The following is a 15,565-nucleotide window of genomic DNA, read 5'->3' on the forward strand; positions in this document are numbered from 1 at the left end:
ACTAAATTTATTTCCTTGACCTTTGGAATATGAAATTATTACAAACCAACAAGTAACTAAAACCAAAAGTTCCTACTCCCAAACCTATTTTGCTACTGTGTTGAAACTAAATTCAAACTTCGAACATATTCTTAATCTTTTGACTTACAAAAGAGTAGTGAGATAATTTTAACTTTCATAACATACCGATTACTAATTGCTAAAAGAGAGGAAGGTTTAGCTTTGACCATATTCTTAATCTTTTGATTTAAAAAGAGCAATGAGATAAATTTAACTTTCATAACATACCAATTACTAAACCGCTAAAAATGGAAAACAAGTATTATGATTTTTGCACAATGCATATCTTTTCACTAGTGTGATTTATATTTTTCTCGTCATGGCTTAATTTATTTTGTGTTGCTATAAAATAGTGGAATGGATTTCTATTATGAGCATCTTTCACATTCCCTTGATTCTTCAACTTTTAAAAGAAGATGTGCCTAGTGAGTTTTGTCAAAGTCCTATGCAAGTATGCATGTTATCGCGTTTTAACTTTTACCAGCGATTCTTACATAATGTCTTAAAAAAACCTAAAAGTAACGAAACCGTAGCAATACCGAAGAGAAACCGAGATGATCGGTACGGTTTAGAAAAGTTAAAATTTTGATTATACAAAATAGAGTAACTAAAAAATTAATACGGTATAAATTTTATAAAATAACCGACCGAATTGACACCCCTACTTAATAATGATGTTTTGACAAAGAGTGATTGCTCATGCACTTTCTTATCCAAACACAACAGTAGTATCCGATCAACTTAGGGGTCGTTTGGTAGATAGTCGAAATTATCCCGGGATTATAATCCGGGACTAATTTATTCCATCTATTGGGATTATTTTATACCATCTAAAAGATGGTATACAATAATCCCAGTATAAGTGGGATAAGAAGGTATAAGCTGGGATATCTCAGCACTAATTTTTGTACCATGTTTGGTACAAGGTATAAATTTATCCCAGGATAAATTTATACCTTCTACCATGTTCTACCAAATATGGTATAAAAATTAGTGCTGGGATATCCCCGCTTATACCTTCTACCAAACGACCCCTTAATGTACCTAACCTTAGTATTTTATTACATCTGTATGTGATTTGCATATAATCAATTCCTAATCATATTGTCTTTCTTAATTCGCTGCAAAGTTCTTGAAATAAAATTATATATGACGGTGGTCCCTCTGCCACACAGATGGATAATTCCTAGCATCTAATTGCGACCCACCCACTTCATGGTTCCGAGGCTTCTAAAAGGTGATGGGGAAAGGTCAAGTAAAGAAGGATCCCTTCAACAACCAAACAGACTTGACAAATATAGAGGAAGAATTGAGTTTAAATGCTCATGTGGCACCGCGAGAAACTGAACTGTGAACAGGCTAATTGTAGTAAGAAAAAGAAAAAAAAATAGACCAATTGTAGTAAGGAAAGAAAAAAATACAGACCAATTGTTGTGCATGGTATTTTGGCTATCTAAATTAGATAGAAGAGTTATATACATATATAAGGATCGGGTCTTTATATTTTAATCGTAGGGCCGTCATATGTTCCCCCTAACACCACGAACTGCTCATTTCTTTCTTCAAGCCATGCATATCTTGTTCCATCTTCCTTGAGTTCCAATTCTTTAACATCTGCAGTTCCATTCTCCTTGAGTTCCAATTCTTTAACATCTGCAGTTCCATTCACAAGTTATAAGTAACTAGCTAGAAGTATTACACAAGCAAAAGATTGTTGCTGAACAGATACGAGTTAGTTTCTCGTACCAGAAAAGGTGTCATAAGTGTAATCTTTATAGTGTGTACAATGACGGCCTTCAGCTTCGGAGTAAGGTGGTCCTAAAACATCCAGTAGGATACAAGGTGTTAGAGCCTTGAAGCAGTGCATATTGCCCCCTGAATCGGGAAATAGAACTGAAGCATTGCATGGTGCAGTGAAATCTGCGTCAACATGAACCTTTGCCAGCCTCATCCCAGATTCCTGCTGCCGACCAGCTGTATCGAAATTTTATAAGAAATGAAAATTTTAAAAATTGTGGTCTTGTACGTACCATAATATTTGCGGTGGATATAAGAATCTTAAAGTTTATGGTCTTAAACATGATATAGCAGTTTTTGCGGCTGTAAAAGCTTCTCCTTAAGGAAATATGGAAATGTATCATTCTTTTGGAACGGACTTATAAGAAAATAGTGTCAAATAAAGTTGAACGGAGGGATGTAAATGTGAAAATAGTGTCAAATAAAGTTGAACGGAGGGATGTAAATGTATCTTTCTGGTTGCGATTGAATCATATTTCCCACGCATACCAGTTATTTTTGTGATCGCCGATTTCTATATGGATTGAGAATGCCCAATTCACAAGTAGAATTTGTAGCGGATAGGACTTAAGCGTCCATCCTTCATGTATTCACCTTTTCCTTATTAATAGTCATTAATGTCAATGGCTTATAACATAAAAAAAATAGTAGTAACCGAAAGTGTAAAAGAATTTTATAGTATTAGGTCACCTACAAAATAATCGTAGGTAACAGAAAGAACCTAGATAGTATTATTAAGACAACTAACTTGCTATACATAAATAAATTTGTAGTATTATTGTTAGTGCAAAAATTATTTATAGACATTAGTGTATATAAGTTAAATCGATTCTCAATTAGTTTCAGCCATGCACTAAAATTCTTGTAAATTACTTGAGTATCATGTTTAAATAGATGCATAAATAAATATATACAAAATTAAATGATTTTCTTACATTGGTTAAATTGGTCGCGATTCTGCACCCAATCATATGACTTGGCATGCATGGTTCCAAGTAGGAGCTTGCTGAACACAGTCATGCCAGGATGATTATGAAGAGGAATTACCCCTGAAGGTGGCAAACAGAAGATCCCTATCTACAGTTGGGAAAAAAAAAGAGTTAAAAATTGATTAAATTTCCACAGCACCAACAAGCATTTTTTAATTAATTTAAAATATAGTACCGAAAATTTGTTGCATTCGTGGAGCTTAATGTAGGTGACAAGAGGAGCTTCCTTGGTTCCAGGACTTGTACTCGAAAATTCCAAACTTGGTGCTGTAAACTTGATATCTTTTGGTTCCAGACTATCTGAGTCAGTACAAAGTTATAATTAGGCATGTGTTAACAAGCTTGACCCATTAAGTCACATAGCGGAATGTGAAAGTTCTGAACTAGGGAGAGTAGTAGGTCAACAAATAGGGGGAATTAATAAAATGGCTTGTTAATTCCATACACTTGTAAATAAATCATTCACTTGACAAAGTGTCACATCGATCCCCACCCCCACCTTCCAAAAAAGAAATAAAAATACCAAGAGAATGGAAGAAAAGAGTTAACTATACAGTACATGGAAAGGTAAAGAGTTAACAATATAGTATATGGAAAGGTAAGTTGTGATGTAGCAGATTCAAAACGTAAACTTGAGATCTAAATGTTGAAATATATATTTAATTCTTTCCACACTTATTTCACCCAAATCTCTTTAGTGGAAAATTTCAATATATATAGTTAAAATTATTTATATGATATTAAATCCTCAATATTTTTTTGCATGTTTATATCGTTATATTTTAATGAAAATCCTGATTCAACCACTAGGAACACATACATACATACCTAGTACCGAGGTTAGTCGTTGGATGTCGGCAGGAGGAGGAACATAACCAGCCTTACCATTAGGAAATACTTGCTTGCAAGTGTCATACAACTTTTGAACCATATTCTCCCTTGATCTCTTTCCCATCTTTCTCTTTTCGGTTTCCTTTTTCGTTTTCTTCATCATCTTCTTAGATAAACGAGAATAAGATGATCCTGGCAGGCTTCTTTTACTTAGCAAAATCCTCCCAATATTCATGCAGGAAAATTAAATAACAAGTGCCTGCTGTTGATCCAAAGTTTATAAACTCAAAAAAACAATTTAATTGAACACAGCTAAGAGCGAATTCTGAACAAATTAAATTTGTGAATTAGTTGTTCTTGATTTGCTGCAAATCTTTGATGGGAAAATATGTTGTGGGGCTGGTGAAGATAGGTACGTAGCAGCCAGGTGGTGGGGAGTTGTTTGATAGCTGTAAAATGACGGGGATTTTATAATGGAATTACTATGTATGATTTATTTTTACGTTATATTACTGTTTTGGAAGTCAAAGATTACGAAAACCACGGGCCACGCAAAACCATTACTATGTGCTACCAGGACCAGATGTAGTGGATTTTTATCCATTTGGAATGGTCTTTCCCATTAAAACATTTGTACTAATCACCATTTGACAAGTTTCATTACTAATTTCCACGGCTTCGCACATCATAGTGACCTAACATGACATGATGAATTGCATACTTCTTTCGAGCAAGCTTCCACAATCAGTTCATTTTGAATTACGGAATATTTTTTATCAGAAGTGTATTGGATTTTAATTAAACCTATATTTCAGTTTGTCGGTTGAGTTGCTGGAACCTGTTTAGCAATTCTTATATTCTTTCTTAATTTTTTGGTCATGTTTTATAATCATTACACATGACTTTATGTCCAAAATGAGTTTTTCATGCCTAGAATTCAATTATGCTTTCGTCCACTTGAATGTTCGATATATAAATTCGTCAATTCAATATTTTTTTAAATTTCCACGTTAAAAAAGGAGGTCAAAGATACCAGAAACTCAAGTTGCTTAGCTTAGGCACCAATCATACAAGCCCTCAAATCAACTCCGACTAGACATATCATGTGTATGTTTAGCTTTAAACTAAAACTAGCTAGTGGTGTTCATGTAGAATTGGAGGTGAATGTCCAACCGAATTTGTATCAGATTATCAAAAGTTTGTCAATTGAACTCGATAAATAAGATGCTCTTCTTTTGGTTAGACAAATATATCTTCGTCGGTCGTTGAGTGAAGGAAGAGTTGTTAATTTTTATTTTTTTTTTTTTATAGTTTTTCACCCGAAAGAATAATTACTCATCTCACATTTATAGTTTCTACACGAAAGTATAATTATTTATCTAACATATCAACAGATCGAATTAGTAACCTCTTGTAATAGCTTACTTGCAACTTTTTATACTAATTTTCCCCCATGTCATGCTTAATTTATTCAAATGTCATGGAAGGATTAAAAAGTCCGTACCATTCTTAGATAAATATGTGAATGCCTCTATGTCTAGAATTGTCCTCTACAGCTCTAGTACAATTGGTCAGCATACTGTTAAAAAGGACTAATCCACCAAAAAAATAGAGATACTGAAAGGAAAATATTCAATTTCACCAAATACGGTTAAATACAAATCAGAAATCCCCCCCCCCCCCCCCCCCCAATTCTATTGGATGTCCCTGAAGGGGCATTATAAAGATCAGATTGAGCTGGATCAGGCTCAATTTTAAACTATATCTAGATAACTTTCATAGCAAAATTTTCCTTTGCAATTAGTGCTCTTCACGCAATCAACCAAATGATAAAGAGTGAAAAAGAAAAAGGAAATGCCCAATGAATCCGGGAGCGATTCTAAAGTAGCTGATGCGTGGATTTGGCCTTGAATCAAAAACCTTCTGTCAGTGCAAAAACTCTTCCTGCCAAAGGCGGAGGTATTGCAGAAATAGCCTCCTGAATTACCTGATACGGAAAGTAACTATTAGGAGAAGGTAATTAATCGATAAAACTTAGGAACACGAAATGGTTCCACTCTTTCCTAACACACTTTTAGGTTCCAAAACGCTGTACGAACAGCATTAATGTTTTGTAAAAACAAATGATACAAATAAACATACTAAGTGGTTGCTATTAATTGGTTTTTGAAAGAATGAAAAGACCAAAAAGGTGGATTACAACCATTATAGTAAAGACAGACATAAGAAATCAAACACAGTTGAGCTCCACTTCTACCATAAATACCTACTTTTCACAAACAAAAAACAAAAGAAAGTAAAATTTTGAGAGTATCCCACGATCAAGGAAATATTGCTGGACTTCTTAGGAAAGCTCAAACAAACTAGTTTCTAGAAGCTCTGCAAATCTATGGTACTTGGTTTAGAATTGGTGAGGGGCTTTGTGTGTGTGTGTGTGTGTGTGTGAGAGAGAGAGAGAGAGAGAGAGAGAGAAGCTTACATCCAACTGATAGCGGGCTGAAAAGTGGATTAGAAGGATTGCTTTGTTCTGAAATCTATCTGCCAAATCAACAATCTGGTAGGATGTCATCAAAGCATAAAAATTGTATATCAGACTCCTAAATATTTCTATAACACGTTCAGGATTATATTTTTCATTCTTCTAGTAAAATCTTGAGGTTAATAAAAAGGGAATATCAGGAAATGATGCAAAAAGCACCACCTCAGACAGATGAGTATGTCCATATTCTCTTGCGTTATCAGCTGTTGTTTTGTCCTCCACATAAGTGCTCTGCAGAAGAATTACAAAGAAGAACCTGAATGCTCTAGAACCAGTAATATTGACAAGGCAAATTGAACAAAAGATCTTCCCACTGATAGTTTTATTGTACCAGCTATGATGTTATCACGCGCGTAAGAGTGAGCACATGTAATGATACTACTCCGAACAAAGTAATTAGTAAAAGATTAATAGGTTAATTAGTTAATCCAATTGTGTCGTCATCATAAGGATAAGTGATACATACTAGTCAGAAACTTTATAACAACTCCAACTATGTCCTCCATAAGTTGATGAATTCATGCTGTTGATACGGTTGGATTATACAGAAAATGATTAGAAGACCTACTAAAAACTCAGGAAAGTGTCTAAGTTGAAGATGACAAGATATGAACTGTTAAAAATCACAAAGTCCTCAATGTCTTACATCATCCACCCTGGAGAGTTAGCTAAAATTTAAGAAAGATATTGGAGGCATTAGAAGTCCAGATAGTATAAAACTATAAATCAGATATGGACCAGAAGGAGAACCACATAAACCTCACCAAGAAAATAGTTTCTTTCAAGGGAGATAAAAATAGCTGCAATGAGTCACAGAAGTTGAGCGTCATGTTACAGACAAGGTACATTTTTTTGTTTGGCAGGTGTAAAAGACAGGGAATTCACCTCCATTATGAGGATTTTTGCCCTCAAAACATCAACATTTTCGGAATCCTTAATGAAGTCTGACATAGTATCTCCTGTAAATGCAATTTCAGGTGCTGTTGTAGTGTACGTGATCTGTCCACATCAAAGCTAATCTTTGTCATACATAAGATATGCAGGAAGTTTGTTGCAGATACATTCTTGTGCAAGGTTATATACCAAACAGGCTGCACAGGTGCACCTGGGTCTGAAAGGAATTGCTCAATGTAAAAGCATACAAACTGTTTAAGCCATATAAAGGTCAAAAAAGGATTAAATCCTCAAAATTCGTCCAGAAGTTTTTGAAAGAAATATGGTCAGCCCATTGCAGAGAGATTCTTATAATTTTTAGTTGGTACAGAAAAGAGAAAAGTAAGCAAAGAAGGAAGAAAGTAAGAGAATAGTGACTTATATAGTATAAAGATTCTTCGGCTGTTTTGCCCAGCAAAAGAACATTCCAACATCATGAAGCTTACCAGAACCAATAGATGTACAGAAAAGGTAAAAAGGTAAAGAGATTGTCCATTGTGATAGCGAGGCTGTCATTCACATTGTCAAGACCCGATAATTCACGAGCATGAAAAGCATATAGAGTTGACTATAATTTTGTCTGTGACTAGACCTTGGATGGGCTTATTTGACTTCACTATGTGCCTTCCTTGCTCCATCTTGCAGATAGATATATTTACAAAGGCCCTACCTGGTCCTCACAATCAGTCCATTTTGTTCAAGTTGGACCCCCCTCCAACTAGGGAGGTGGGGTGGGGTTGGATGCCTTTAATACTTGTACAATTAGTTTTAATCATTCTGCAATCTATAACGTAACTTAACTAGCTTAGGGGGTTGTAAAATGTATTGGGTTCTTGTACCGGGTTACTGGGTCACTTATTTGATCAGCACCATATAAAGTGCTCAGATATTCTAGAAGTGGTCCGAATAGTCAACTTCCCATTTTTCATTTACGTTCCCTCAAGCCTGTCATCTTCCCTCTACACGAAAATCTAGTTCCATATTTTTTAAAAGGAAAAGTTATGGATCAAACAACAAAATAATTAGCGTTGCCGCGACTACGAAACCTTAGTCCCATGAAATCTCACATTTTGATGGATGTTTATGTAAAGGGTTAGCAGACACAATAAAGTACTTTTGAAGCAATGACTGATCTAGGTTTTTGAGCAAATAATGAAAACAAGTGAACAACTTCTCCAACCACAAGAAGTTGCACATAAGGCCTAGTGCCAACTGAAGTGAGAGAAAACTTGGGAGAGCAAGGTTCAAATTCCAGTTGACGCAACGCTAGATGATTTCTCCCCATCTAACTAATCATTGGTGGCAGGGTTACCTGATACGTGTGCTACTGGAAGGTAGTAAGTAGGTGGAATAGTCGAGGTGTGCACAAGCGGACCAGACACGTCGTTATCAAGAAAATAAAAACAAAAACTTCTCAAACCACAAGAAGTTGAAATCCACCGAAAATGGCGTCCAAACTCCAAGAGACCTTGGGCTGGAGTTTAAACCAGCCTTGTGAAACTAATGCAATCAGATAAATTTCTATTCAACTATGATATCATGACAGACCTCCACACCTGATAACTTTAACTTCTTAATCTCATCTCCTAGAAGGCCAACATATTCTTGCTTAAGCTTCTGCTTCACTGAATATACTATATAACCCTGCAATATACCATAAAGACAAGGTGATTAAAACCTCAAATAGACACCAGTAATATATGTAGAGATCAAAATGCAAAGGCCATAACATTCTACTGTAGCAACTGCTTCCTCTCGTAGAAAGCACAAAGCCCATTTTGTGCTTCAAATCCACTTTATACCCCCAAAAAAGAAGCATGGGTAGGGAAAATAAGCAATAGAAGCTCATAGCATTAAGGAAAGTACTCAACCTGGCTAGGAATGACATGATAAGTCTTAAATGCTCTAACTTTAAGATCCTTCCTCAAGTAGAATTCTTCTCCTGAGTATGCACAAAGATGTATTCACTTAAATTGAGAAATAAGACCTAACTCCAACTTTGTAATAACTAACTAAATAGGAGAGCAATCAACAATACAAGTAGATTTTTACCCACGTCCAAACCAATCAAAGTATGGTTCAATTCTGAGTGATCCATAGATCGGTGAGCTTCAAAAAGCTTCTCGACACTTTCTTTGATAACTTTTGGTACAATAATAGTAGGAGGTTGCATTCTGTAAAGGGAACGAGTTGCAACATACATAGGTAGTCCTCCTATGTGGTCCATGTGGCCATGAGAGATGAAAAGGAATTGCTGGGAGATAGCACGCTGAGGGCACTTGCCAATATCAAAGGCTAAGTTAAGCGAGGGAACTATTATGCACGTCTCATGACCTGCAATTGATAACCCTTCTATTGAGTATCCTTCAATCTGCAAGCCCCTTTCCCTCTTCTGGCTACTGTTACCCCTCCGATTTGAATTGATCGATTCAGAATCTTTCATTGTTTTATTCTCCATTTTACGTAACACTGATGGACTTCAATTCTGGAAGAAACTAGAACAGAGGAATAGATAAGGAGCAGATAATAAATGAAGACTTTAGAAGCACACTATACACTTTGTTTTTCTTTTTAAAAGTAAAATGTAAATATCATCAATGAAAGCATTCGGTACCAAGCTAGTACTGGAATATTAGAGTACCAAATCCTTTATATCTATAAGGATTCCAGAAAATAAGAGTTAGCATCATCTCCTTAGGAAAGTCAGCATTGCCACACTTTTAGGACACTATACACTTGCTCCTAACAATTAATATGCGAGTATATACTACTAAGTAGTCTAACACACTCATCTTAAATCAAAGGTCCATTAGGGTAGATTAACTTGGATGTAAGATCAAATAAATACGATGAATAGAAGTAAAACCTGGATTTTTGGATAACTAGAATTATTTGGTAAATGACTTAACATTAAAACAATTAAAACAGATTTAAGATTAAAAAAATTGACATACCTTCAATATTATAGTATATTTATCTCATTTTTGCTGCTTCATGTTTCAGATAAACCAAGAATACAAGATTGTTGAGTTCGGATGGCAGAGACCAGAGAGGAGCAATGATATGGAGAGTTTGTTTGGGGGCTTGGATGGCTTACTCTTTCAATCTTGAGGAAAGAAAGAAGATACAGTGAAAGAGACGACCTAAGAGGCTAGAATTTTGCGCTGTAAAAGTTTTGCTCTGTAAAAGAAGTTTGGTGAAGAAGACGATACAGCTGGAGGCGTCGTGTAGGTGTAGGCTTGTAGCACCTAAATTAAAGTCTTAATTATATTAACCTACAAAAGTGACTCCTTTATTTTCCATATATGTTCTTTTATTTTTCATTATATGTTACTTATGAAACACTCCTAATTATGCTATTTATAAATGTTTCTTTCTCATACAGGGATAATTTGTAACTCATTATTACCATGTTAATTTTTTAATCACACAAAAGCGCAGACAAAATTACTGGTTGTACATATTAAAATTGGCCCCTTTGTACCACGGATTATTATTGGAACGTATAATTTAAATTATTAATTGTTGTAACTTATTCTCTCTCTGTTTCAATTTATGTGAATTTTTTTAAAATATAAGGATTAAACTTTATAATTTTGATCGTAAATTTTGACATAGATTCTAATAGATGAGGAAGAAAAGGGTTGTGGGTTTTTGACCCGTGGATTTGATCAAAATCACTAAAGTGGTCCCTTATGTTTGAGGTAGGTTTAACATAATTCTTTAAATCTATTTTTGGGCTGTTGTGGACCTTTACGTTTATAAAAATGAGTCTAATTGTAAAAAAGAAAATATCGAGAAAAAGCACACCAAACTAACATTGAAAAGCGCATTGAACCAAATGGATTTGGATCCCCTCCAGTTCTACCCTAGATGAGATAAAAATGGTGGATACTTAGATGCAGAATTTGGTGTTTTCTCATGGATTCCACAATTTTTGTCGTTGGGTTTTCTTCTTCTCTTGTTGTTCTTATAATTGTGATTGGGTTTTCTCTTGTTGCTTTATAATTGTAGTCTTCAGATGAAAATTGGATTTTCTTTTTCTGTTGTTGCTCTTTGAGATTCTTCCTCTTGCTAATGTACATGGGAAACTTCAGATTTAAATAATATATGAAATTTTAGTTTTCCAGATATGGTTTACAGTTCCAGGCGTGTTAAAACCAAAACCAAACAAAAAATTTAATCAAACCGAATAAAAAAATTGACATTTGATTTGGTTTGATTTGATTTAGTTTTAAATTTTAAAAATCGATAATATTTGGTTTGATTATGATTCTAATAATAAATAACCCAACCAAACCGATAAATTATATACATAAATTTTATAATTATTTATACGTATAATATTAGTTTTTCATAAATAATTATAAATATTTTATACCTTTTAATCATTAATTTAATTGTTGATCTACTTATTTCACATGATTGTTTAAGGCACATATTTTTTAGAATATGTAGAAGTCCATGTCTTTTTAACTCTTTAAGTGTTAAGTGTAAAACTACTAACAGAAGCTCACGTTAGAGTCTAATGTCTTTAATTTAAATTTTTAGTCTTTCTTTGTTAGCCATTTGATTTTAGGTTATTTCTTTTTTTCTTTTTCTTTTTTCCCGAATTATACTTTTTTTTTCTTGTCTATATGGATCCTAAACTTTTAATATTTTTCATATGAAAAGGATAGAGGTTATAGATGTGGAGGTTTCTATAGAAGATACCTCAGTAACATCAACATTTGCTGGACTCAAGCACATGATAATGTCCTAATACTTCTTTCGTGGGTCATCCTCCTAAAAAGCAATAAAGAACAACTCTTTGTAGTCGAGACCTAGCCTTAGGGATAATGATAGAAAAACATCTAAAGTTTGGGATCATTATACAATTTTTTTTTAATAAAATGGGAGAATTGAGGGCAAAATGCAAGTATTGCCCTAAAGTTTGGGATCATTACACAAAGTTTTTTTATTTCATATATTTTCATTTTAATTTTAGGTAGTCTTTATGTTTAAATAATATGTATGCTTGTAACAACAATTAAAAACTCTTATTCTCTACTTTATTTCCAGTTATGTGTATTAAGATGACAAAAATGGTGCAGCCACTAATAAATTAGTTTTTAGCTCTATATGTAATAGTTTAGTAACTTTGGATAACTTGAGTACTACACTGTCACTATTAGTGATAATCTTTCTATGATGTATGTTCCACCTTAAACTATAAATAAAAGACAAAAGTCATAGATAGCCCCCTAAACTTTGCCACATTTTTCTCTGGGGTACCTAAACCGAGGGTTATACCTATTGGGTACCTAAACCAATCCAAATTCGATCCCATTGGGTACCTTTTTCACAATAATCAGCAAAATTAAGAGAGTGTATTACACTCTTCATGACGTGGCAACTTTGTCAAATGAAAACGTGACACGTGGTGGTGAGGGTCCATCATAATAATTAAAAAATAAATTATACACCCCCTCCCCTAATTTTCATCTCCTTCGCCCCCCCCCCCCCCCAACTGGCCGCCGCTCCCCCACCACTGGCCGCCGCACCATCGCCCCCAACCGCCGTCTCCCCACCCCACCAATAATTTATTTCCCTTTTCTTCTCTTATTTAGGTCTATCAATGTCTTTACAAGACCCACCAACCTTTAATGAAAGGTGAGATAAAAAAAAAGAGTCATAGTAATGGTGAATCCCCATTTTTTTCGGTGAACAAGATGGTAATACTACTTTTCAAATCTGAAAAGGTAAAAAAAAAATGGTGGTAAGAAATAACATCCAATTTACAAATTAATTTTGTATAAATAATTAAAAGAAATGAAGTGTTATAATGAAGAAGAAGAGGAAAGAAAAAAGGAAGAAGAAGAAGAAGGGGATAATGTACAGTGGAGTGGAGAACAAGAAGAAGAGAAAACAAAAACGTACAGTGGAGAAGTGGAGAACAAGAAGAAGAGAAAAAAAAAAGGAAGAAGAAGAAGAACGTGCAGTGGAGAAGTGGAGAAGAAGAAAGGGGTAGGGATGGGGTGAGGTCAGGGGACAGACGGGTGGGGTGTAACACCCCTTACCTTTAATCTAAGCTTTGACCATGATCCCAGACTTAGAAAATCAGATAAAGAATGTGGAAATTGGAATTTCCCTGTTCAGTTGTAAGATGGGGGTTTACGCCCATGAACAGTGACCGTATTTCAGTACATGGACCGTAATTCAAGTCGTAAACTGGTACCAAGGATTTCTAAGCATTCTGGAATTTGACATTTGGAGGCTACATTGTTAAAAACGGACCGTATTTCAAAATATGACCCGTATTTCAAAACATATTTGGAATTTGGGAAAACTTCCTTGATGAAAGTTGTAGAGCTTTGAAATACCTTTCCAACGGTATATTATGGGGGTCAAACGGACATCTGTGCAAAGAGTTATGGACATTTTACTAAAGAGACGCAGTGCAGTCCGTATTTCAAAATACGGCCAGTATTTTGCTGGACGTAAAATGCAATTTTTCAGAACAGTATATATTCGTCTATATCAGTTCAAATCATTAATTTTCATTCCTTCAAATCCTAGAACGACCTCCTACCCTCTTCCATCATCAAGAAAACCAAGGTAAGCCTACTCTAATTATTCCAAGTCAATTCTAATACATATTCTTGTAATCTAAACAAGAAATCATCATTTCAAAACTAGGGTTTTCATGAAAACCCATTTCAAGGTTCAATAATTCAAGATTTTGGAAATCTTCTTCAAAGCTCAAGTCTTTAATTCAAGTTTTGGAGCGACTAAGGTATGTAGAGTTACTATTTACGTATGGGAACATCATTGTTCTTCCCCACGCCTCCTAATCCATAAAGTATGAAACTTTACAAAACTAGGGTTTCTATTCTATACTATGCTCATGATAACCCTAGGTCCATGTCTATGGCTATATTATGTTTGAATTGCTATTATTCTATCATTGTGTTCTTGATACTCATTATGACTATTGAGAATCTGTCTGTAATCCATGAAGACCCATATTTTGTATTCCATGGGTTCTTGCATGCATGTTCTTGACTAAGGATGATTATTTCATGAATATCCTATATGTCTACCAGTTTTCATGTAATTAAATCATATAATTACTTTCATGCCATGATACAAGAAATATACATGCTAAATACAAGTTATTTCATGAAACCATGTTTACAAGTTATTTCATGAAACCATGTTTACAAGTTATTTCGTGAAATCATGATTACAAGACAAGTACAAGTTAATTCACGAAAATCATGGGCTTCTTAGCCAACTATATTATGTTCATATTTTTTGGAGTTGCACGAATTACCAAGAAGGCTCAGATAGCCTGAAACTATGTAGCCACCATAGGACAAGGATCGCTCCGCCCAGTTAGGACGATACCTTAATTTTACACTGAATGGATCCATCAGGCACGTTACTACCTTATACCCTGGCAAGGTATGAGGGCTCTGCTGGTCCGGCGAGGTACCAGACTCCACGTACCCACGTGGTGATATCACATGTCGGTTTATGAAATGCTCTCCCTACTTATCATGTTTTACTTATGTTATATATGTATGTACCCATGCTCATGCTCATGCTCATGCTCATGTTCATGTCCAGGTTTTCAGTTTCAGTTCTTATCATGTTATTCCATGTCCCATGTTATTTCTTTCAGTTGCTTTACATACCAGTACATTCAATGTGCTGACGTCCCCTTTTATTGCTCGGAGGCCTGCATTTCACGATGCAGGTATTGATATACAGGACGACACATCTGCTCAGTAGGACAGCATTCGTATCAGCTTATTGGTGAGCCCCATCTCATTCGGGGTTTAGTCAACTTTTGTTTTGTGATTAGTTATGCAGCTAAGGTATGCTGGGGGCCTTGTTCTGGTAAGTATGTTTTCCAGTCAGACTCATGATAGAGGTTTCATGTTATATCCGGCATTTTTGCATATTCGGAAAAAAAAAAATCGAGATAACTTGACTTGTAATGAATGAGGCTATATTTGGACCTTACTTAGTATGAATGTGCCGGCTATGATAACATTGGTGTGGAAATACGAGAGAAGGCCAAGGGCAAGACTGGAATTTCGGAAATTAGTTTCGGGAATTTCAAAATGTGATCCATAAGTCATTGGGCTCAAAATAAATAATTAAATTAAGGCCCAAAAGAGAGGGGGTGGCCGGCCACATAGAGGCCAAGCCCACCAAATTAATATAATATTTTCCATGTGCCAATCAAGTATAAGGAAGTCACTATCCACTAGAGTCTTCAAGAAGCAAAGAAGAGAAATCAAGAAGTTTCAAGAGAAATAAAGACCACCCCATATTCGGCCATAGAGGGAGAAAAAGAAGACCAAGAAACTTGATTCAAAAAAATATTCCTTTCAAGCAAACTTGCTAATTCAAGGGTGCTAAGTAA

At 35.0% G+C, this 15,565-nt stretch overlaps 2 protein-coding genes across 9 annotated transcripts; both read right to left on the bottom strand.

Moving 5' to 3' along the window:
• Positions 1-1,358: 1,358 nt before the first annotated feature.
• On the bottom strand, positions 1,359-4,143 carry LOC132632669 (plant cysteine oxidase 2-like). 5 transcript variants are annotated; one of them, XM_060348700.1, is made up of 6 exons: positions 3,675-4,143; positions 3,022-3,146; positions 2,793-2,934; positions 1,997-2,034; positions 1,807-1,878; positions 1,359-1,674 (listed from the first exon to the last, which is right to left on the bottom strand). In XM_060348700.1, exons 1-6 carry the CDS (start codon positions 3,910-3,912, stop codon positions 1,594-1,596), a joined length of 696 nt encoding a protein of 231 aa, XP_060204683.1. In that variant the 5' UTR covers positions 3,913-4,143; the 3' UTR covers positions 1,359-1,593. The 5 variants fall into 5 exon arrangements, with proteins under 5 accessions (XP_060204683.1, XP_060204682.1, XP_060204681.1 ...); XM_060348699.1 differs by having other exon boundaries at positions 1,359-1,713; positions 3,675-4,142; XM_060348698.1 differs by having other exon boundaries at positions 1,359-1,713; positions 1,807-2,034; positions 3,732-4,142.
• A 1,213-nt stretch (positions 4,144-5,356) lies between these two features.
• On the bottom strand, positions 5,357-10,428 carry LOC132632668 (nuclear ribonuclease Z). 4 transcript variants are annotated; one of them, XM_060348694.1, is made up of 8 exons: positions 10,104-10,423; positions 9,202-9,634; positions 9,021-9,091; positions 8,698-8,793; positions 7,102-7,215; positions 6,379-6,447; positions 6,157-6,231; positions 5,357-5,664 (listed from the first exon to the last, which is right to left on the bottom strand). In XM_060348694.1, exons 2-8 carry the CDS (start codon positions 9,605-9,607, stop codon positions 5,590-5,592), a joined length of 906 nt encoding a protein of 301 aa, XP_060204677.1. In that variant the 5' UTR covers positions 9,608-9,634; positions 10,104-10,423; the 3' UTR covers positions 5,357-5,589. The 4 variants fall into 4 exon arrangements, 3 of the variants coding, with proteins under 3 accessions (XP_060204677.1, XP_060204676.1, XP_060204678.1); XM_060348693.1 differs by having other exon boundaries at positions 9,202-9,644; XM_060348695.1 differs by lacking the exon at positions 7,102-7,215 and having other exon boundaries at positions 9,202-9,644; positions 10,104-10,424.
• Positions 10,429-15,565: the final 5,137 nt, after the last annotated feature.

The sequence above is a fragment of the Lycium barbarum genome, chromosome 3 (genome assembly GCF_019175385.1).
Source record: "Lycium barbarum isolate Lr01 chromosome 3, ASM1917538v2, whole genome shotgun sequence".
NCBI classification, from domain to species: domain Eukaryota; kingdom Viridiplantae; phylum Streptophyta; class Magnoliopsida; order Solanales; family Solanaceae; genus Lycium; species Lycium barbarum.